At 40.8% G+C, this 24365-nt stretch overlaps 1 protein-coding gene and 1 pseudogene across 1 annotated transcript in view; both read right to left on the minus strand.

Annotated features, from left to right (window-relative positions):
* Positions 1–8124, minus strand: part of MRPL48 (mitochondrial ribosomal protein L48) — a 51926-nt gene extending 43802 nt beyond the window's left edge. The window contains exon 1 of the mRNA XM_007113288.3: positions 8004–8124. Within this exon, the coding sequence (XP_007113350.1) occupies positions 8004–8024 (21 nt within the window). The 5' untranslated portion in view covers positions 8025–8124. The remainder of the gene's footprint in view (positions 1–8003) is intronic.
* Positions 8125–23837: 15713 nt separating this feature from the next.
* Positions 23838–24028, minus strand: LOC102979699 (H/ACA ribonucleoprotein complex subunit 3-like; annotated as a pseudogene).
* Between the last annotated feature and the right edge of the window lie 337 nt (positions 24029–24365).

Consider the following 24365-nt stretch of genomic DNA (forward strand, 5'->3'; position numbering starts at 1 on the left):
ATGGCCGCTGGGCCTGCGCGTCCGGAGCCTGTGCTCCGCAACGGGAGAGGCCGCAGCAGAGGGAGGCCCGCATACCACAAAAAAAATAAAAATAAAAAATAAAAATAAAAATAAAATTTTTAAAAAGCCTATTATGTGTCAACTACTATGCTGAATATGAAAGGGACTGTAAAAACAAAATATAACAACATGAATGAACTTGGAAACATTATGCTAAATAAAAGAAGCCAGTCACAAAGGGCCAATATTGTATGACTCCATTTATATGAAATAGCCAGAATAGGAAAATCTATAGAGAAAGAAAGACTAGTGGTTGCCTAGGGCTGGGGGGGGTCTGGGCAGCTGGGGATGACAACTAAGGGATGTGGGTTTTTTTTCTGGGGTGATGAAAATGTTCTAAAATTGATTGTAGTGATGGTTGCACAACTCTATAGATATTAAAAGCCATTGAATTGTATACTTTAAATGGACAAATTGTATGGTATATGACTTATATCTCAATAAAGCTGTTTACAAAATGTAAGCACAACCCCTGTCTTATAGGAATTTGAATGGCTGAAGATATGAATACACATTTGTATTAAACAGCTAAGCAATACCACAGTATTATATGATTAAGTCAAAATAGGTGGCACAAACAACAAGCACCTCTGGCAGGGAATCCAGGTGTTGATGGCCAGGAGAAGTTCTTAGCTTTTGGGGTGTTACAGATTAGATATTGCTGATAATCTGCCCAAAATCATGAATCTTCTCCCCAGACAAATACATATAGACACGAATATACAAAAGTTTGCATACTTAGCACAGGGAACTATATTCTTATAATAACCTATAATGGAAAAGAATATGAAAAAGAATCTATATATATATAATATGTGTATATATACCTATATATATAACTGAATCACTTTGCTGTACACCTGAAACACTGTAAATCAACTCTACTTCAATTTTTTTAAATGTAGCAGGTGGGGACTTCCCTGGTGGTCCAGTGGTTAAGACTCCACGCTCCCAATGCAAGGGGCACGAGTTCGATCCCTGGTCGGGGAACTAAGATCCCGCATGCCGCATGGTGTGGCCAAAAAAAAAAAAAAAAAAATAAAAAGTAGTAAATAGAAACAAAAAAAATAAGTAAGTAAGGGGGTCCAGTGGTTAAGACTCCACGCTCCCAATGCAAGGGGCACGAGTTCGATCCCTGGTCGGGGAACTAAGATCCCGCATGCCGCATGGTGTGGCCAAAAAAAAAAAAAAAAAAAATTAAAATGTAGTAAGTAGAACCAAATAAATTAAGTAAGTAAGGGGGGAAAAAAGTTTGCATACTACTTCAAGAGATTCACTGAAACTCTTAACATCACCCATAGGCCACTATGCTAAACCAAGAGATCCTCAAGGGCAAGAGTCATATCATCTTCCTGTTGTTTTAGTAAATAAATAAATGATTAGGAAGAAGTGAATGAGTGACAATCATTGCTACCATTTATTACCACCCACATCTATTATGTTGAGCACCTACCATGTGTCTAAATCATAATTCCATTACAGGATAAGTATTATTATCCCATTTTACAGTTGGGGAAACTGAGATTAAGTAATTTACCCAAAGTCAAACAGCTACTATCAGAACTAGCATAGGATCTTAGGTTTCTCTGACTCCAAAGCCTATAATTTTTCCACTATTCTACACCCTCTCTCCCATAAATGAATGTGTTAGTGTTTAGGAATTCAGGGGGGAAAATGATCAAATTTAGGAAAAGTCTCCCAGAGAATGTGAGGTCATGAAGATTGGGAAGGATATGAATAATAGAAGGAAGGGCAAAGTATGCAGACAATCCTAAAAATGACAATTAAATAAGATACTAAAAGACTTTGTAAATATCTGTACAATATGCTTAACCTTATATTGGCCAGCGTAAAAGACAGAGCAGGCAACTGGGAGCCCCAGCACACAGGAGCTCTGGCTGGCTCCCCCCACCACTGGTCACCTTACTAGTGATTGGCTAGTAATTTTCCCCTCTCTGGAGTTAGAACAGATGACACTAATGTCCCTCCAGGTGCAAGATCTATGAACCACGACAAACAGAATAGAAATCAGAGTGAACAGAATGTATTCTTAAATGGGTCACTTCATACAGAAGAGGTATTGGATGGGAAGAAAGATCTAGATGAGACTGATTTTTCCTCACTTTAATTGTTCAGATTTCTGAGTCTTCACAATAGCTATGGATTTAATTATCTAAAAGCCAAACCTTTTTAAGGGTTGACAACTGTCTGGAAGACATTCAAACTGTGGTGTGAACTCTCCCTTTCAGCTCTGGGAAATGTGCTTCCTCTCCCCTGCAATGCTCGGCATCATTTAACAGGACAAAACTTATCTATTTTGGGACTGTATCCACAAATACTCTCTCTCCGCAGTCAGCAAATGAAGAGCAGCTCCAGCTCCAAACCAAATGGAAGAGAAGGCCAGTGACTCTACTGAATGAATGAATGAGGACAGAGCTGTTACAGTGGGTTACAAAAATACTTGTCCCATGAGCTCGGGAGTCAGGAACCAGAAAAGGACTACACAGCTACTTAAGAACTGAAGTCACGGGGCAAAACCTATGGTGTGTGAGTAGCTTCAGACACCAGGGCCCTGGGGTGGATGGTGACAGAAGTGGGTAAGGGGCCCATGAGGCAAGCAACTGTCTTATGAATATTAACAGAATATATTTGTATATTAACAAATATTGTTTAAAATAGCATTGTTACTATCACTTATTGAGTACATTCTTTGTGCTAAGCACTTTGCTCAATCTTTACACCAATCCTCTAATAGAGGCATTGAAATAATTGCCTCTATTTATAGAGGAAAAAAGAGGCTTAGGTAAATTGCCTAAAGCTATAGGTTTGGTAAGAGGTGCCAAGAATTCAAACCAAATCTGACTCTAAAACCCATGTTTTCCATTCTGCCATACTACCTCTCAAAAGAACAATACCAATTTAATAGCAGCGAAATTCATATAATAATGATAATAATAATAGCCTAAATAATCTTACCATTTGTTGAGCACCTGCTTTATGCCAAACATCATTTGCATTAACCCTCACAACCATTCTGTGAAGTAGATATTTCTACCCCCATTTTACTGTGAGGAAACCAAAGCTCAGAAATGTTAATTAATATGTCTGAAGCACACAGCTAATAAGTGGTGTTCGAGCTGACCTTTTCCTAAGTTCTTTCGAAATTGATTATGCTTGTAATTTTTCCTTTGGCCATTCTCTTCTGAATGTGTTTAATATGGTGACTATCAAAGCCTGTCTTTACACTGAGTCTTTACGGCAGTTAGGAACACAGGTTATAGATTCACACAGACCTGGGTTTGAATATCAGCTCCTCCATGTTACTAGCTGTATGATCTTTGGCAAGTCACTTAAGAAATACTTGGCCTCACATACTATATCATTTCATTTATATGAAATGACCAGAACAGACAAATCCATAGAGACATAAAGTAGATTAGTGGTTACCAGGGGGTGAGCAGAGGGGGGAATTGAGGAGTAAATGCTTATGGGTATGTTTCTTTTTAGAGTGATGAAAATGTTCTGGAATTAGTGGTGATGGCTGAACAACTTTATGAATATACTAAAACCCACTAAATTATCCACTTTAAAAGGGTAAATATCATGGTACGTGAGTTATATCTCGATTTTAAAAAGAAAGAAAGAGAGAGAGAGAGATTGAGAGGAAGAGAGGAAGAAAGGAATATCTGGCCTCACACCATACTGCTGGATGGCACTTCTAGGCCACAGCTGAGCTCTGTTAAGCCCAATTCCCTACCTTCCTCCAGGACTAAAATGTTTCAAAACAACTGTGGTCACTGAAATGTAAGCCCAATCCCCTACCATCTCCCCAGCTCTCATCCCCATACTTCTCCGCACTCTCTCCCTTGATACAAGCTCCCTTGCTTCTCTCCCTTCCAATTTCCTCTGGGCCCTCTGGAACTCCAAACGTGTTCTCATTTCAGGGCCTTCGCACATGCTCTCCCAGTCTAAATTCTATTATTCTTTAAGTCTTAGTCGTGTAACATCACCAAGAAAACTTTCTTGACTGCTCAGACTTACTTGAATTCTGCTGTTATACACACCATATAGCACACAGAATCTTTTTTTTTGAGGCATTTATCACAATTACTTAAGTAATTATACTTTTTTAAATTGAAGTATAGTTGATTTACAATATTGCGTTAGTTTCAGGTATACAGCAAAAGGTAGTTATATGTTTAATTAGTCTATTTTGCTGGAAATATAAGCTCCTTGAAGACAGGAACTACTACATCTCAGCATCTAGCATACTCTCTGGCACATAGCAAGTGCTCAATAAATATTTGCTGATCAAATTAGTAAATCTCTCCAAACCTCACTTCCTTATCTCTAAAGAGGTTATAAAGCAACTCATATAATAAGAACCTGCTGTATAAAAAAATAAGTTAAATTTTAAAAAAACACCAAAAACAAAAAACAACTCATAGAGTTGTTGATACTATTAAATTAGATATAATATGAAAAGGACTTAGCAAGTGCAAGGCACATTGTTAATGGTCAAATTGGGAGCAGTGACAATAACAGTGGTGATTGTTCAGTTCCTCATTTATTAAACAATATGTACTTTAGTTTGTGACAAGTGCTGAAGATAAAACCATGAACAAAATAGAGAAATGTCCCTGTCCTTCAGAACTTACAGTCTAGTAGTGACCAGGAAATAGCCAACTTCTTGACCATTTTGCTGGGCTTTTGGACTCCCTGCCCTGCTAGGCCCTCTGAAATTTCTGTCCTCCTGTTTCATATCTTCTTATGTCCTCCTAATTCATGTCTGTTGATTTGTCATTTTTTTAAATCCTCACTGCTATTTGTTCATATGAACTATGCTCCATGTTAGCCTTCAGTGTTTTCATTTGAAAACATCTTACTATGCAATCAGTCCCCAAGGTTGCTCCTTCTGGGCTGGTAAGGCTAGCATATCTTTTGTGATCACCACCCCTCCCCTAATCATATCCTTCTGGTTCAAGGGTATGGTAATCCCCGAAAAGAATGGTAATCTGAGGGTGAGTGACATCCAGACCTGAGCTTGACACTCCAGGACCATCCATTTTCTCTGCAAAGTAACTCAGCAGGTGAGTCACTAACAATTCCCTGTGCATGTTGACTTCCACAGGCACCATCCTTCCATCTTGATCAAACAATATGTTTTCTGAAGTCTGATGACTATCAGCATTAGTGTCTTAATTGGACACTTAATTGCTTTACTACTTCTGTTGACCTAAAGAGGTATGTGATCCCACCCAGTTTTATTCCAGTAAAGCTGAGCTTCTCACTCATCTAAAATTTGAGATGATTTCTTAGGGTCTCAAGCACTGGGCTAAGAGTTTGAACTTCTAGTCCCAGCTCTACTGTGTATTTACCACATAATGTCAACATTTTTTCATTCACTTATTCATTCAATATTTATCAGATCAGGTACACTGTAGGCTGCGTATATACAGACATGAAGAAAATACAGTTACCTACCCTCAATCTTTCTTTTTTCTTTAATTTTTATTTTATTTTATTTTTGTTTATTTATTTTTGGTTGCATTGGGTCTTCGTTGCTGCGTGCAGGCTTTCTCTAGTTGCGGCGAGTGGGGCTACTCTTTGTTGTGGTGTGTGGGTTTCTCATTGTGGTGGCTTCTCTTGCTGTGGAGCATGGGCTCTAGGCACACAGGCTTCAGTAGTTGTGGCATGTGGGCTCAGTAGCTGTGGCTCGCAGGCTCTAGAGCACAGGCTCAGTAGTTGTGGTGCACAGGCTTAGCTGCTCCGCAGCATGTGGGATCTTCCCAGAGCAGGGCTCGAACCCGTGTCCCCTGGATTGGCAGGTGGATTCTTAACTACTGGGCCACCAGGGAAGTCCCTACCCTCAATCTTTCTAATGAGGCTAGTAGATGTGCAAATTATTTATTACACTGAAATGAGATCAGTATAATGGGCTGCACAGGTCACAGAGAAGGGAAGGACTTACAACTGGGAAGGTCAAGGAAGGTTTTCATTCCTCATTTCACAGATGAGAGAAACCAAGATTATTATCAAGTTAGGGAGATGCAAAATACTCAGAAGAGGAAAGGCAGTGGGGTTTTAGGAGGGGTAGAAAATCTAGGCTCCAGTTCAGCACTACCACAAAAGAGACTGTTGACCTATAAGCAAGGCATTCGTTTATTCAGGCATTTGGTAAAGCATTTGAGAACTTATTATGTATCAGACACTGCACCAGTATCTTCCACCTCCTTATCTGTTGTGTCTGCCAGGATTATCTCATATCATGAAGCTCAAATAAAATTATGGAAATGAAAGCAGTTTATTAACTATAGAATAATATCAATATTCCTATTTGTATAGTTCTTCACACTTAGAAAATACTCTTACTTACATTATCTTCTATAATCTTTACAACAATTCCATATGATGGGCACCATTATCTGCATTTACAGATAAGAAACTGAAGCACAGGAGGTCAAATAACCTGCCTAAGGTCACACAGCTAGCAAGAGATAGAACACAGGTCTGATGCAAATCCCATGTGTTTTCCTTATAAATGTAAAGCATTAACTAACACTTCCAGACAGGCTGACACAAGGATGGTCACAAGACTGCATATGATTAGATGCCAAAAGATAATACCAGCTAAGAGTTCAAAAAATAAACAAGCACTTTGGCTGGAATGGTCTGAAAGGTTTTAAGGAAAAGATGAGACCTGAGCTGGGCCTTGAACCATGGAGCATTTGGATAGCTGGTAAAAAAGGTGAGGGCATTCCAAGTGAGAAAGCTCCACAAGATCAAAGATTAGGAATTCAGCATTTGGTAAATAAAGATGAGACTACCTGGCCAAAGCCATAGGGCAGAACGGAAGAGTGAAGTCAGTAACAAAGGAGTCTGGAAGAGAACTGTGGCATCAGATCCAGAGGGGCCCTATATGCCCTTGTATCTTTAGGTGATAGCCTATGACAGATTTCCATGGGCTCTTCAGGAGTATAGAAAGGCCAAAAACAGTATTCCCTGAACAATGATCCCTCCCTTTCAGCATTCCTCAGAATCAAGGCTCTTAGAGCAGGAGCGTGGAGCCACCAGTCTGACCATCTTTAACAGTTAAATTTTAAAACTTTGATTTTTTTCTATTATCCTTTCACCAGATCTAGTTAAATTCTCACAATTTGGCTAAAGTGAACAACAGAGAGTTACTTCATTAAGGATGAAGTGAGGTTTGGGACCTTAAGGAAACAAACCTAGAGACATTCAGGGGCTGCCCCAAAGTTAGGACCAGTAGATCCATGAGCAGAAATGATCATGCTGTGTATCATGGAGTACAGTCTCCAAATTAATGCCTCTAATAAAATTTTAACATGAATTGCTAAAAACAAAAAGTCATTAGTATAAGCAGCATGGTACAACTGAAAAAGCACAGCTGAAATCTGTTAAGAGGACAAGGGAAAGTGAAGGAATGCTTTACGTGGTTCACACGGTTTTACTGCAGTCACGTAATTAAGGTTTTGTAAGTAAAAATGGTTTTTTTATTATTACCCTTCCCTTGTCGCCAAGTAGCCTCACATCCCAATCTATTCAGCGAGTCAAAACGGTATTCTTAGAAAAAAATCTGGAAGCTGATGACCTAAAGCAAAAATAAAATGACCTGCTCAAGGTCGTACATATTATTTGGACCTATTCCGCTGTGATTCCCATTGCGGGGCTCCTCTCTTTCCAGGCCAATGCGAGGCGAGGGTAGCGCGAAAGGGGGCGTGGCGCTCGGGTTAACGCCCCGGGAGCAGACGACTAAGCGCAACCCTTTGACAAGGCGCCGCACGTGCTTCTGGGAAGAGCCTTGTTCTCCCCCAAGTCTCTTACCCGGATGTCTGCAGCAGCGTGAGAGCCTCGCGGCCACCTAGCAGCTCAGCTCTTTTCACCACCTCCCCAGCGCCCAGAGTGCGTGGAACCTACGTTACCTTTCCCAGAGGTCCATTCATCCTTTGCTGCTGCGCGGCCTGTAATTGTGCCAGCTGAAGATCGGCCCAAGAAGCCGCGACCGCTGGGCGTCCGAAAACACTGACGGAACGGCCTCGATCCGGTCCGGTAACAATATCCGACCGAGACTCACTCAACTCCCGCAGCACCTTGGTTCCGGCAGCTTCTGAGACTCAGTGTCTAGAAATCGCCCACTACAGCTCAAGTGTCACCTTCACTGCGAATTCTCCGGGCAGAATTAATTGCCATCTCTGTGTTGCCCGAATACTTTACACACAATTCTGCTATTTCATCTGCCATACTATATATTAATTATTTGTTACTTTCTCTTTCCCGTGTTTGATTGCGAGTTCCTCAGGGACTGATATCCTGTCTGATTAATTCATTCCAGCATCTGGCATAAGATGTGTAGATCTGACTTCTAACCTCTATTTAAAAGCTGAATGACCCTAAGTGAGCCTTTCTGACATTCAGTTGCCTCACAATAATTGATAATAACTATTTTTTATTGAGTGACCACTATTTACAGCGCATTATGCTCGGAGCATCAATTTACTCCTCATAACAAGCCTGTTAGTGAGATATTATCACTGGATTTTACATGTAAGGATATTGCAGGAGGTTAAGAGACTTGTCTAGGGCCAACCGACCGAGGCAGAGCAGAGTTTCAAACTGTCTCATTTATACAAAATGTTTTCCCTCTGACATACCCCTTCTCACATGAGGTAATGTCACAGCACACATTCATTTACTTATTTTACACACATCAACCATTTACTTAGCATGACTTTGTGCCAATCCTTTGAACCTTGGGAAGACAGAGATGAATATTTACATGGTCCTGCCCTTAAGTGGCTCATAGAGGATTGCATCAAACTAAAAGTTTTTCTGTGCAGCAAAGGAAACAATCAGCGAGTGAAGGGACAACCTATGGAATGGGAGAAAATGTTTGCAAATTGTACATCTGATAAGGAGTTAATATCTAAAATATATAAGGAACTCAACTTGATAGCAAGAAAACAAATAACCTGATTTAAAATTAGGCAAAGGATCTAAACAGACATTTCTCAGAAGAAGACATACAAATGGTCAATAAGTATACGAAGAGATGCTCAACATCACTAATCATCAGGGAAATGCAAATCATAACCACGAGATATCATCTCACACCTGTTAGAATGGTGATTATCAAAAAGACAGAAGATAACAAGTGCTGGTGAGGATGTGGAGAAAAGGGAATCCTTGCACACTGCTAGTGGGAATGTAAATTTGTACAGCCACTATCAAAAACAGTATAAACCGTATATGTATAATGGAATATTACAACAGCATTTAAAAAGAAGGAAATCCTACCATTTGTGACAACATGGATGAACGTGGAGGACATTATGCTAAATGAAACAAGCCAGGCACAGAAAGACAAATACTCCACGATCTACCTATGTGGTACGTAAAATAGTCAAACTCATAGAAACAGAGTACAGAATGGTGGTTACCAGGAGTTGGGGCAGTGGGGGTGAAGGGGAGAGATGAGGAGATGTTAGTCAAAGGTACAAATGTCCAGTTATGCAGGATGAATAAATCTAGAGATCTAATGTACTGCATGATTATAGTTAATAACACCGTATTGAATACTGGAAATAGGCTAAGAGAGTAGATTTCAGGTGCTCTCATCACACGAAAAGCTAACTATGTGAGGAAATGGTATATTAACTAGCTTGACTGTAGTAATCATTTCACTAGGTATATGTATATCAAATCATCATATTTTACACTTTAAATATATACAATTTTTAAGTGGCTCATAGAGATTAGTAAGGAGGCCAAGTTGTAAACAATTATAAAGCAATGAGGAAATCCAGTTACAGAGATATACATATAAACTCTGTATGAAGGGAGTGCATGGTTACAAAGTCAACATCAAGTGAAATAACAAATATGCAGTTATTTTTATTGTTGCTGTTATTATTGCTGCTGCTACTGTTTTTGTTATTATTTTCGTACTTAGCAAGGAAAAGGTGTAAAAACTGGTAAATATGAATAGGTCTTCAGTAACAGGGAGTTTCCTTTGTTGTCAGAAACCCTGCCAAGTTACCTTGTCCTATTGCTTTATCAATCTTTCCTATGATGAAATTCCAAGGAGCTACAAAGGGCTATGTAGGTAAATCTACATCCCCCAAAGGTAGCCCTTAACCCCTGTGGAGAAGAGTTGCTAAGAGACCATCTAAAGAAACAAATGGGGCTTCCCTGGTGGCGCAGTGGTTGAGAGTCCGCCTGCCGATGCAGGGGACACGGGTTCGTGCCCTGGTCTGGGAGGATCCCATATGCCGCGGAGCGGCTGGGCCCGTCAGCCATGGCCGCTGGGCCTGCGCGTCCGGAACCTGTGCTCCACAAAGGGAGAGGCCACAGCAGTGAGAGGCCCGTATACCGCAAAAAAAATAAATAAAAATAATAAAAAAAAATAAAGAGACAAATGCACAGTTAAATGATGCACTGAGCATAATGCATTGCACGTAGCTTCCACTCAAATAAAAAATAGTTATTATCAATTATTATGAGGCAATTGAATGTCAGAAAATTCACTTAGGGTCAATCAGCTTTTACATCGAGGTTAGAAGTCAGATCTACACATCTTGTGCCAGATGCTGGAATGAATTAATCAGACAGGATATCAGTCCTTGAGGAACTCACAAACAAACATGGGAAAGAGAAAGTAACAAATAATTAATACATAGTATGGCAGATGAAATAGCAGAATTGTGTGTAAAGTATTGGGGGCAACACAGAGATGGCAATTCATTCTTTCTGGGGAAATAGCAGACAAGTCATAGCTCCACCACAGGTTATTGTCTGCATGGGTATCTAAAAGCTGTTGGGATTTTTAGAAGTGAATTTTTTTTTAATAAATTTATTTATTTATTTTTGGCTGCGTTGGGTCTTCATTGCTTGCTGTGCGCAGGCTTTCTCTAGTTGCGGCGAGCGGGGGTTACTCTTTGTTTCGGTGTGCGGGCTTCTCATTGTGGTGGCTTCTCGTTGCGGAGCATGGGCTCTAGGCGCACTGGCTTCAGTAGTTGTAGCACACAGGCTCAGTAGTTGTGGCGCACGGGCTTTGTTGTTTCGCGGCATGTGGGATCTTCCCGGACCAGGGATCAAACCAGTGTCCCCTGCATTGGCAGGCGGATTCTTAACCACTGTGCCACCAGGGAAGTCCCAGAAGTGAATTTGTAAATAGAAAAAGCAAAACAAAACAAAACACTTCAAGTTCTTAGTGTGTCAGGTCAGATCTTTTCAGGTTATTCTCCCAATAACCCTATGAAGCTGGGGATCATTATACTTATTTCATACATGAGGAACAGAGGCGCAAAGAAGTTACCTAGTTAACATAAGGCACACTGTAAGCGATGAGCTGGCTAATTTCAGCACGTGTGCTCCTTCTGCTCCATAAGACTGCAAATATAGGTTTCCAAAAGGGCAGGTTGGCTAAGCCAGAGAGTTTTTTTTTTTTTTTGTGGTACGCGGGCCTCACACTGTTGTGGCCTCTCCCGTTGCGGAGCACAGGCTCCGGACGCGCAGGCTCAGCGGCCATGGCTGACGGGCCCAGCCGCTCCGCGGCATGTAGGATCCTCCCAGACCGGGGCGCGAACCCGGTTCCCCTGCATCGGCAGGGGGACGCGCAACCACTGCGCCACCAGGGAAGCCCTAAGCCAGAGAGTTTTTTCCTTGTCTAGTCCAGGTAAATGCTATCCGGTAAGATACAAATCCATCTTTGTGTTGTTCATACACTCTGAGGAGGGAGGAAGCTGAAGGGAAGAGGTAAAAAGAAGGGGACAATTAGTTCTATGTATCGAAGTACAAGGCTTCCCTTTTAAACTAGAATACTTTAAAAGGTCAGGAATCAAGGACCCAAAAGGGAGGTGAAATCAGCATACATGGCTGTAAAGATACCTTAGCAATATCTATTAATGTATTGGAATCTATATTATTGTTGCCAAGCTTTGTTGATTATGCCATGAGTTATAAAGGTATATGAGATTACTGAACTTTCCAGAAGGACACTTTCATACAGATATGATCAGATATCCTTCCCTATCCATTATTTTGTAGCTTCTCTGACTTATTTTGTCTCAAGACTCTAAAAACTAAAACTCTCTTGAGGATACCAAGACGCACCTCAACACAGGCTACTTTCCAGGTACTAAGGCTCCTACCTTCTTGCTTCATCCTTCTATAGACTTGTCTTTGTATCTCCAGTATCTATTCCAGGGCCTGAACCATGGTAATATGCATCTGATGAACTGATTGAAATCTTCCTCTTCTAGCTTTTTTCCTACCTCTAACCCATCTCTACAATGGCACTTCTGTCTGCACTTTCACAAGTGGCACAGTAGAGACATAAGGATGGGAGAATATGTATTGAATCCAATCCTGCTTCAGCCATTTACTCACTATGTGGTTTTGAAAAAGAGGGAGTGATGAATGTCTGGGGAGCTTCAAGTTTGGCTGAAATGTAGACATAGAGAAAAAATGGTGAGAAAAGAGACTAGAGAGGAAGAACAGAGTCACATCATTAAATCCTAGGCCAAAGGGTTGGGGAAGCTTTGACCAGTCAGGAGCCAGTGAAGAGCGGAATAGTGGAGGAGAGAATGGAGCCAGCGAGTCCAGCCAGAAGACTAAGGGAGGAATTTTTTTAACTGGATTCCCAGTTTATTATAAAAGGATATGATAAAGACTATAGATGAACACCCAATGGAAGAGATGCATAGGGCAAAGTATGGGGAAAGGAGGAGGAGCTTCCATACTTTCTCTGAGCACACCACTCTCCCCAAATCTTCAGGTGTTCATCAACCTGGAAGCTCCCTAAGGGAGTAATATAAGAGAGAAGAAGGAAGGCCTAAATTAAGACATTGATAGAGATGGAGAGGAATTAATATAAGTGATGTTAAGGAGGTATAATGACCAGGAATGGTGCCTGATTAGATGTGGGCAGTAAGGGACATTCTGAGTTATATCCTGGGATGAGTACTGAGTACCTGTCTACAAATAGGTGGCAGATAAGCCAGTTTCCCATTCTCCCAGGCATATGATATGCTGCTTCCCCTCTCTTTATTTTCTAGAAGCTCTTGGGCCATCAGCCTAGAGTAGGAAATAGATTGAGGTTCAACAAATCTCTTGTGACCTCCCCATTGGGAGAAATAGAAGAAAAGCGATGCAACATTTGAATGCCACCTGTAAGGGCTGCCTGAAGTAAATTCTTTAGGCCTAAATTCTGGATAGTTTTGCCTTCATGATGCGGGGATACTGGAGGGGAGGCAGCTAAGACAGTAGGGCTAAGGAAGAGGTAACCAAATAGTAAATTACGATCACTTCACTTTTTAAATGATTTGACAAATCCCTCTCTCCCTCTCCTCCAAGCCATTCTTAATGCTGCCATCAGAGTGATATTTCTAATCACAAATATAACAAATATGACCATGTCACTTCCCTGGCCAAGGACGTTTAATGCTCCCCACACACTGCCTGTAGCAGTGCTGTCCAACAGAACTTTCTGCAAATATGTAAATGTTCTATTATCTGCTCTGTCCAGTATGGTAGCTACCAACCACCTATGGCAATTGAGTACTTGAAATGTGACTAGTGCAACCTAGAAACTGGATTTTAATTTAATTTTAATTAAAATGTACATAGTAACATATGGCTAGCGGCTCCCTAGAGTAGCCTATAGGATTAAGTCCAAACTCCTGGATACAACATACCAAGTCCTTCACTCTCTAGAACTTGTCTACCTATCTAGCCTCATTTGCCACCCTTTTCAACACAAATATTACTCCCCAGTCAACATAAATTCCTGTAATTCTTCAACCATGATATACTCTCTCACACCTCCCTGCCTTTGAACCTGCGATTTTCTCTGCTGAAATGACCTTTCTTTACTCATCCACCTGGAACACTCCTACTTCTTTCAAGACACAAGTTGAATGTTACTTTTCCTATTTAGCCTCTTGCATGCATTTCACAGGAATGGTATGGTCCCTCCACTATACTTCTCTGGCCTATTTTTCATGTCCTCAACACAGCATATTGTAACTATTTGCTCACTTGTATATCTTTCCCACTAGATTGTGGGCATTTTTAAAAATTTATTTATTTATTTGGCTGTGCCGGGTCTTAGCTGAGGCATGCAGGATCTTCATTGCCAAGTGTGGGATCTTCAGTTGTGGCGTGCGGGTTCTTAGTTGTGGCATGTGGAATCTAGTTCCCTGACCTGGTATCGAACCCGGGCCCCCTGCATTGGGAGCTCGGAGTCTTAGCCAATGGACCACAAGGGAAGTCCCAATTGTGAGCATTTTTAAAAGAGTATTCTTTTTTTTTTCCACCTCAAAGATTAACACAGATAATCAAACCACCTACATGAACATTATGCAGTTTTACCAAAGGTAGGATGATAGATATGTTTTCTCACTTTGTAGATGACAAAACTAAGGGAAGAAGATAGGTGGCTTGCCTAAGCTTAAACGCCTTGTACATGACAAAAACAGGGTAATGACAATAGATTTTATTAGCTCTGGAAGTCCATTCTTATGGTCAACAACAGCAAAAAGCAAACTGGAAGCCCTGAGATCCTTCCATTGCCAATCCTAAATCTCAAACCAACACTTGGTGAATTGGCATTTACACAACACACATGAATTTGGGCCCCGAGCAACTTAACTGAGGAACTAACAGTGAGGTCAGTCTTTTCCCAGATAAGAATGGAGGCTAGATGCACTGAAGCACCAACTTCTTCAGCTTTGTAAATTTGTCCTCCCCCTCAAGACAGATGTCTCCCAATCTTTGTCCACTTAATGTTATACTTAGTCCTGTGTAGCACATTCTTAAAGGAACATTCATTTTTTTCTTTGTATCCCCAGCATTTGGCACAGTTTGTAGAATACAATGAGGTTCCTAAAATGTTAAATGGAATAATGAATGAGTGAATATTTATAGGTTCCTAGATATAATTATGGATTTTACATTTTTTTTCCAGATCTTGCACCACATGATGGTGGTGCAAAAGCACCACCACACACACAAAAGCATGGAGAAACTTTTGCCTTTCTGGCTTTATTTTTACAAGCCAGTTGTCTTTAAAAGCTTTTAAAAATATGTGTTCCAGCCCACAGCACAACCACATCAGAAAAAGCTTTAGGGAACAAGAGAGAATAAAGGGAGGCCCTTTAAAAGAATATGTTTGATCTCAAGTTAAACTTCCTTTAAAGTAATAATTCTGTGGTACCTATTATAAAAAGTTTCCCAAGGGTGTCAAATAGCTCTAATTTTTGGCTTAAGTGAAAATATATGCATTAAGCTACCTCCAACTGAAAACTATTTTAGCTTCAAGTAGGACTCTTCTGCTTCTATTTTTTGGTATAGTTTTGGTACAAAGAAAATCATACTTGAAAGGGGAAAAAAAAAAAAAAAAAAGAAGGCCAGAGGCGGAAGAGAGCTGGCTACCTAAAAAAAGCCAGAAAGAAATGGTGCTGACTCCCCAGCCTGTACTTTACCAGGAGTTTTCTGCTTGTGCAAGGCTGGGCTGAGTGAGTGGGGATTACCTAACTCTGGAGAGAGGGAGAAAGGATGACGGAAGAGGCTGCAAGAGGGAAGCTCAAGTGGTTAGTGAGATCTTAGAAGCCCATAAGAAGAAAGGGAGATGGTGCAAAGAACCTCTCATCAAGCAGCTACATGTTCAACTCAGTTGAGAATCTTTCTAGAAGCCCAGAACCTGTGTTCAGGTTGGTCCAGTCTGGGCTCCAGCACAGGGATACTGGGAGACTACCTGCAGCACGAAGCTCCTCCAGCATAGGGATATGGGGTACTTGGATACCTGAGAGGCCATCCTCTCCCGCCTCCTCCCATCCCTTTCAGGTTGGCCTGCACTAAACCACCTTTTTAATGTACACCATTACTCGACATACGAAAAACTCTTCTTATGGACTAGGAGGAATCCTTTGTGTTGCTGCTGCTCAGGCCCCAGATATCACATGTGTACTAAAAAACAGAAACAGAAAAACCGTAATTTCACTCTAGCAACCTAATCATAGTTGCTAGTGTAATTTTCCTCCCTGGCAGCTTGGGATAGGAGACACAATTGCAGATTTTGCAAAATCATGATGTGGAGGCTGATTTTGAAATAAATTCCTCAGAAGATGGGAATACTTTCTTGACCTACTGAGATAGGAGCTTCTAACCTTCATCTCCAATTATCCTATCCTCCAATTATCTGACTTTATTTGAATGCCTCCTCCTCTTTACTTCCACATCTACTTCCCAAGATCCACTTTCACTGTCTCTCACCTGAACTATTGTGCTGGCTTCTAATTGATCTACAGCCTTCAGCCTCATCCCCACTCCAGTTTATTTCCAAAAGCTGCCTTCCTGAAGTATATATCATGGAGATCATGATTTAAAAAACAACATTGAAAAACAAACCAAAACCTTCAATAGCTACTGATAGCCTTCCAATTTAACAACATACTCCTTTCCTTGGAATTCATAACCCTCATGATCTATCTCCAATTTACCATTCCAACCACTCCTATTTATATACCCATTGCTTCAACTACACTGATAACTCCGTTCAACCTATTTTCCTATACCTCCCTTTTGGACTTTACCACTTGTATTGTAGTTCTTTACAGATGTGTTTGTCTGACCCCCAGATCATGCTCTTTGATTTTAGAATCCCTGTGTGATTCAGCATTGTGTTTCTCTCAGCATCTTTATTGCATGTACGTATTAGAGGCACCAGAAAATATCTGTGGACAAACACTGAGCTTGCTGAAGAACACTAACATCTTTGGCCCCAAGTTTCCTAATCAAAATATAAATAGTTTTCATGATATGCTACTCCTATTTGAGTCTCTGAGGACTGTTTCTTAAAAATGGGGGGAGAGGGCATACTTACTGCAAAACATTTGGAGAAGATAGAAAATTATAAACAAATAGTGCTTCCCTGGTGGCGCAGTGGTTAAGAATCCGCCTGCCAATGCAAGGGACATGGGTGCAAGCCCTGGTCCAGGAAGATCCCACATGCCGCAGAGCAACTAAGCCCGTGCGCCACAACTACTGAGCCTGCGCTCTAGAGTCCGCAAGCCACAACTACTGGAGCCCACACGCCTAGAGCCTGTGCTCCGCAACAAGAGAAGCCGCTGCAATGAGAAGCCCGCACGCCGCAATGAAGAGTAGCCCCCGCTTGCCGCAACTAGAGAAAGCCCGCGCGCAGCAACGAAGACCCAACGCAGCCAAAAATAAATATAAATAAAATAAATAAATTTATTTTAAAAAAATAAACAAAATCAGCACTACCCAAAGACAGCTAGTACGGTAACATTTCATTATATTTCTCTTTTATCCATGTATTCATAAAATAATTTTAATATGGTCTGCATCCAATTTTAGAGGTAGTTTTGTTTCCAGTATATTATAACATAATCTATATACCCTAGTCTACTAAAAAACTAATTGCAAATATCATACTGTAGCTGAATAATATTCTATTACAAAGATGTATCATTGGATCCTAAATTGTCTACTTTTAATATTATAGATTATACTAAATTTTCATGTTAAAATTACTTCCTAATGATAGCTGTCATGAGAAGCAGAATTACTTCCAGACAGATTCATTTTGAGGCTTTTGATATATTTTGTCCAATTGCTATCACTTTATTTCTCTGTATTTCCTGTTTTACCACACCTCCAGAAACATTGAATATTAATATATTTGAAAACTTTCCAAATTTTGTTAAGTAAAAAATTTCATATAAAAAATCTTTTCAAATTTGATAAAGTATAAATTGCATAGTTTTCATTTTCTGTTGTTAGTATGATTGAACCTTTCCCATGCTTTGTTATGCAATTTTATTTCCTTTGTGAATTGCTGGTTACCCATTTATCCTTTGGAGTCTTAATACTTTTATTCCTGTCAATCTCAGCCTTTTATACATACTCTTATCATGTTTTAGGAAGCAGCTTATATTCAGGGAAAGAAAATCATGCTGGGGTTCAAGAAACCTGTTTTCAAGTCCCAGCACTACCATTATGTGACCTCGAGCAAGTCACTTCTCTCTAGACTTCAATATCCAAAACTGTACAATAAGGATGATACACTAGGAGCTCTAAGATCAAGGGAAAGGCCAAGTAGATAGGGCTACCCTCCAAAACTCCTGCCTTCTTCTTTAATTAGAACAGCTCCTTTTTAATACATTATATGTATATACAATTCTGAAGGCCCTCCATCTCTAATGGTCTTGGATTCCATTATTCTGCCATACATAGGCAGTTCATTATTCTTTCCACTTTATAGATGAGGAAACTAAAGCTCAATCCAAGTGAACAGATTATTCTTCAAGTCTGGCTAAGAAGAGGCCAGACCTTCCAACTCTATTGTGGGCCCTAGCCCCTTCTCAAATCTAGAACCACCCTCTCTTCCTGAATTCCAACTCTTCCTGAAACTGGAATGCTCAGCATTTCAGGGTCCTCCAGCAAGTGTATCCTTACCATGAAATGTTCAACAAATCTCCACCCTAAATCACTTGAGGTAACCCTGTTCCTTCCAAGCCAAAGAGGTAAATTCTTCTGAGTAAAACAGAAGTCACCCTTTGTTGATAATGCTGTCATGAAGTAAGAAGTCGTCACTGACCTCATGAAGGACTCCCCTACATGCACAGCCATATAGGCCTAGGGGAGTTACTATACCACTTGACCTTTGCCATATCTTCTCCCCCTATTTTTCTGGATTATGATTCTTCAAAAGTTTCAAAACTTTCTTTAAAAAATGTTTATGCCATCTAATAATAACAGCAACACAGTGCTTTCTTTTTCCTGAAACACCTTCACAGACATTTTCTCAATTATTATTCACCACATCTTATGAAGAAAGTAAAGAGGGACTTACATCCTCATCGCAAGATGAGGAAATTAAGACTCAGAGGACTGAAGTGACTTGCTCAACATCGCACAGCTAGAAAGTGGACTCAGGTTTTAGTCTCCTAGCCCAATGCTCTTTTCATCCAGCCTCTACCTCTCAACATTATCTCATTTGATAATTGTTACTTGGAGACCCACACTCAGGCCAATTTATCATTATTACAGGCCCCCTGAGCAGTCAGTCCCTTTACTCCCATGGAAAGTCCCATGGGAGGGAACAAAAGAAATCAAAACTTATTTCTCTCCTGTCAAGTAAATAAGTGAATAAAATCATGGAAAACTCCCCCTTCTCTATCCTGCTTATCTGCCTAATTAGAAACTTTAGTGCAAGACAACATTTAGATAGTTAGGAAAGCTCCTACCAGAAGTTGGGGCTGGAAGACCTAACATATTTCTTGACCAGGCTGTTAAGAGTTGTTACAGCCATTTTAACACAGGAGAAAGACTGAGTACATCTAGTAAGAGGTGACATCTTAAATGTAAAGGACCCAACTTTTTTTTTTTAATATATGTATTTATTTATTTGGCTGCATTGGGTCTTCGTTGCTGCACGCAGGCTTTCTCTAATTATGGCGAGCAGGGGCTACTCTTCGATGCAGTGTGAGGGCTTCTCATTGCAGTGGCTTCTCTTGTTGTGGAGCCCGGGCTCTAGACACGAGGACTTCAGTAGTTGTGGCTCGCGGTCTCTAGAGCACAGGCTCAGTAGTTGTGGCTCAGGGGCTTAGTTGCTCTGCAGCATGTGGGATCTTCCCGGACCAGGGATCGAATCTGTGTCCCCTGCATTGGCAGGCAGATTCTTAACCACTGCGCCACTAGGGAAGTCCGAAAAGACCCAACTTTTGAGAAGGCTCTGATTATTAGATACTCCTACATTTGGTGACAGTTTGGTTTTGTTTCTTCAGAGATCCTTACCACCCCAAGATATTATGATTCTGAGTTTCTCAAGAGTGTAATACTCTAGAATCCTAAGACTGTAAAGTGTCTAAAGGCTCTAAAATCTTGTAATTCTTGTGGAACAACTTTACAAAGGGAAGATCAAGTTGTGGAGTAGCCAGTTCTTAGCTGTCTCTCCTTCTCTACCTGCCCCACCCCTAATCTGCTAGTCACTTAAATCTCCAAGTATTTAATTGCCCATTGGAGAAATACAAAAATTATGGCATGTTCATCCTTGGAATACTTTATACTATGTATTCAATTAAAATGACGAAGAAAAATACTTACTTTGTAACAAAGAATACATGACTTTATATAGCATTACCCCAATTGTGTTAAAATAGATACACAGAGAAAAAAAAAGGAAGAATGACAAAAATCAGTCATTATTTCTGGCTGGTGGGGTATCAGCATTTTTCTTTTCATTATGCTTTCCCAGATTTCCCAATTTTCTAAATTATGCATATATTTTTTATAATCAGAAAAAAAATGTTTTAAGTTCAAACGTGTTAGGCCACACCTGGCGCCGCCAATTTATTGTTGAGATATAGAGATGAGTCATCTCAAAGGCGAGGGAGGGGCCAGCTGGGCATTGACAAGGGCTGGCTTTGAAGGGGAGGGACAAGCACTGGATAGGGTGAGGACTGATCAGCTCAGTTCGAGTTCAACCCGGAAGCGCTGACGGTGGCACACGACAGGGCAAAATCCAGCCACAAGAACTGGGAATAACGTGGCAACCACAACATGCCAGCAAGGCCCGTCTCCCCCCAGGGGCCCCGGCGGCCCTCTGGCCTACGCCCCTGGCGAGTTCCCGCCCCTTGCCTTTCCCCATTGGTCCGCTGAAGCTCATTTGGCTCCTAGGGCCCGCCCCTCTGGGGCGTACGAGAGATGGTGCATCCCTCCCCCACTTCCGACAGGAGCAGCCATACTGAGTGTGGCGGGACCGAGACGGGTTGGGGGGGCAGTTCGCTCTTTGGCCTCCGCTTTTATCCTCCCAGTGTTTCTCTTTAGTCTCGGGTTATCAGGACCCAGAGGAAAGGGCGGTTTGCCAGTTGGTAGCGGGGCGTTCGTGTGAAGTGCAGAGGCTTGCTTCACTGCCTCCAGTTCCCTGGAGGCCGGCGGGTTTTAATTTTCAAAAGGTGATGTCATCACAAAACCTTTCCAAGGTCCTAATGCCCTGTGGTCAGGATCTCAGAACCACTTAAAATCAGATCCTTAGAGATAGGGTGACCGTATAATTTATTGTTAAAACTGGCACAGATTTGAAAGCCTAAGGTGTTACTATTAATTACCATTGGCCCAACAGTCATAAATGTGGATTGTTCTGGAATTTAGAGCCACCCTACTCCAGATCAAGTCTTAGGCCCAGGTTTTTGTTTGTGTGTGCGTGTGTGCACGTGCGCGCGCGCGCTGAAATGTATGTACCGAACACTTCCATTTTAATCATTTTTATTTTTTATTTTCGTGTAGTTGATTTACAGTGTTATATTGGTTTCAGGTTTACAATGTAGTAATTCTATATTCTTATAGATTATTCTCCATTTAAAGTTATAACATTGGCTCTACATTAGATGCTTGTATCTTACTCATTTTATATCTTCTACTTCGTGACTCTTAATCCCCTTAACCTATCTTGTCCCTCCCCCACCCCTCTCCACAACGGTAACCACTAGTTTGTTCTCTATATCTGTCTGTTTCTGTTTCTTGTTATATTCATTTGCTTATTTTTTAGTTTCCACATATAAGTGAAAACATACAGTATTTGTCTTTGATTTATTCTAAGCATAATACCCTCTAGCTCCAGCCTTGTTGTTGCAAATCCTTTTTAATCATTTTTAAGTGGCATTAATTACATTTACAGTGTAGTACAAATGTCACCATTATCTGTTTCCAAAATTTTTTATCACCTCAAATAGAAACTCTATCATTTGGCAATAACTCCCCATTACCCCATTTCACCAGCCCCTGGTAGTCTCTTTGAATTTGCCTTTACTAGATATTTCACATAAGTGGAATCATGCTGTATTTGTCCTTTTATGTCTGACTTACTTCCTCAGTATAATGTTTTCAAGGTTCATCCATATTGTAGCATGTATCAGTACTTCATTCCATTTTATGGCTGAATAAAATTCCATTGTATGGTTATATCACAATTTGTTTTTCCATTTATTAGCTAGCTGATGGACACTTGGGTTGTTTCTACCTTTTGGCTATTGTGAATAACACTGCTATGAAAACTCCCATACAAGTATTTTGTTTGATTCCCTGCTTTCAATTCTTTTGAGTATATACTTAGGAGTAGGATTGTTGGGTCATATGGTTATTCTATGTTTAAACTTTTTGAGGATCTGTCATACTGTTTTCCACAGCAGCTGTACCATTTTACACTCCCATCAAAATAGATAAGGGGGGACTTCGTGGTGGTGCAGTGGTTAAGAATCCGCCTGCCAATGCACGGGCATGAGTTCGATCCCTGGTCCGGGAAGATCCCACATGCTGCTGAGCAACTAAACCCCTGCGCCACAAGTAGTGAGCCCGCGTGCCACAACTGCTGAAGCCCGTGCACCTAGAGCCCTGCTCTGCAACAAGAGAAGCCACGGCAATGAGAAGCCTGCTTACCACAACGAAGAATAGCTCCCACTCACTGCAACTAGAGAAAGCCTGCACACAGCAACAAAGACCTAATGCAGCCAAAAAATAAATAAAATTAAAAAAAAAACAATGGATAAGGGTTCCAATTTCTCTACATCCTCACGAAAACTTGTTATTTTCCATTTTTTATTTTATTTCTTTATTTATTTCTTTAACATAAATAAGCAGAATCAACAAGCAGGATCCTGGCTTACTTCAGGACATAAAGTTTATAGAACTGGTCTTTAATTCATGGTCTGGGATACCAAGATTTTAGAAATCTAAATCTTTACTGGCTGAGTTACATGAAGGGCTCCCTGTTGAGGCCAAGAGCCAAAATGTCAATTTCACTTAAATTTTTTTTCTACCAGTGTACATTAATAGAAATACCCTTGCAAAATTTGACTTTAAAAAAAATTGGGGGGCTTCCCTGGTGGCGCAGTGGTTGAGAGTCCGCCTGCCGATGCAGGGGACATGGGTTCGTGCCCCGGTCTGGGAGGATCCCACATGCCGCGGAGCGGCTGGGCTCGTGAGCCATGGCCGCTGAGCCTGCGCGTCCGGAGCCTGTGCTCCGCAACCGGGAGTGGCCACAACAGTGAGAGGCCCGCGAACTACAAAAAAAAAAAAAAAAAAAAAATTGGGCACATATGTCTGAAGTTTAAAATCATTTTATTCAACAAATATCTACAGAGAACTTTAGGTCTGTTACCGTCATTATTCTTATTTTTTTCATTAATTTGTAAAGTAAATATTATGAATTTCTCATTCTCTGAGATTTACATGGTGCTCTCTATTAAGGCTTGAACGAGGCTAGTCCTTCCAGCATGTGTCCAAGTCAAGATGAAATGTGGTGTATATGTAGTGCCAATGCTTCCCAATCACATTCATTTCTGGACATCTTTAAGTAGCATTTTTTTTCCTTCAAGATTATAAGGTTTGGGATAGAGAGCAATTAGAAATCACAAGGATAGGAGGGATTTTTAGACCCTGTCCTAATTGGAGTAGGTGGTAATGTTGGTGGGGTCATATTATGTTTTTTTTTCTTCAAATCATTTTAATAACCTGGCAGTGATTCAAAGTATAAGAAGATTCAAACCTTTTCCCTTTAAAGGGGATGTTACCATGATTGCCTCACAACAAGCATGATCAAAGGCAATCATGACACTGGATTCCAAAGAGCAAGGGTCGTAGGAAAGCTTCAAGGCTCACAGATTGAAGAGCTTGGTTTCAGAAAGTCTCTTGAGGGTGAGCAGACAGCAGAAGAGACCTGAAATTTTAAGAGATCCTCAGAGGACGGGGTGCAATTGCTGGGTCATGAGCACCTTAAAGCATGCCTTGATGGTAATTTAGTGTCAAGAGTATTTGTCGTCTGGGAGAACTGAGCAGGATGGGCCACACAGGTCTGTTGTCTCATAGGGTCAAGCTTCAACGAATAGATCCGGTCTCCCTGCTCGTTGAGATAATACTGGAGAAACATGACCACACCAAAGCCAGAGGGTCCAATTCCATCTGCCCATATTATGTTGTGCTTTAAAAAAAATATGGAAGTTTTTATTTTTGGAAATTAAAAAAAAAGAATCTGTCCAAAATAGAAGCTGCATTCACTAAGCAGTCAATTCTATAAGTGAAGAAATTGCCAATTTAAAAAAATTTATTTATTTATTTATTTATTTTGGCTGCACCATGTCTTAGCTGCTACACGTGGGATCTTCCTTGCAGCATGCAGCATCTTTAGTTGTGGCACGCAGGCTCTTAGTTCTGGCCTGCGAGCTTCTTTAGTTGCAGCATGAGGACACTTAATTGCGGCATGCATG

This window comes from Physeter macrocephalus, chromosome 16 (genome assembly GCF_002837175.3).
Source record: "Physeter macrocephalus isolate SW-GA chromosome 16, ASM283717v5, whole genome shotgun sequence".
Classification (NCBI taxonomy): Eukaryota; Metazoa; Chordata; class Mammalia; order Artiodactyla; family Physeteridae; genus Physeter; species Physeter macrocephalus.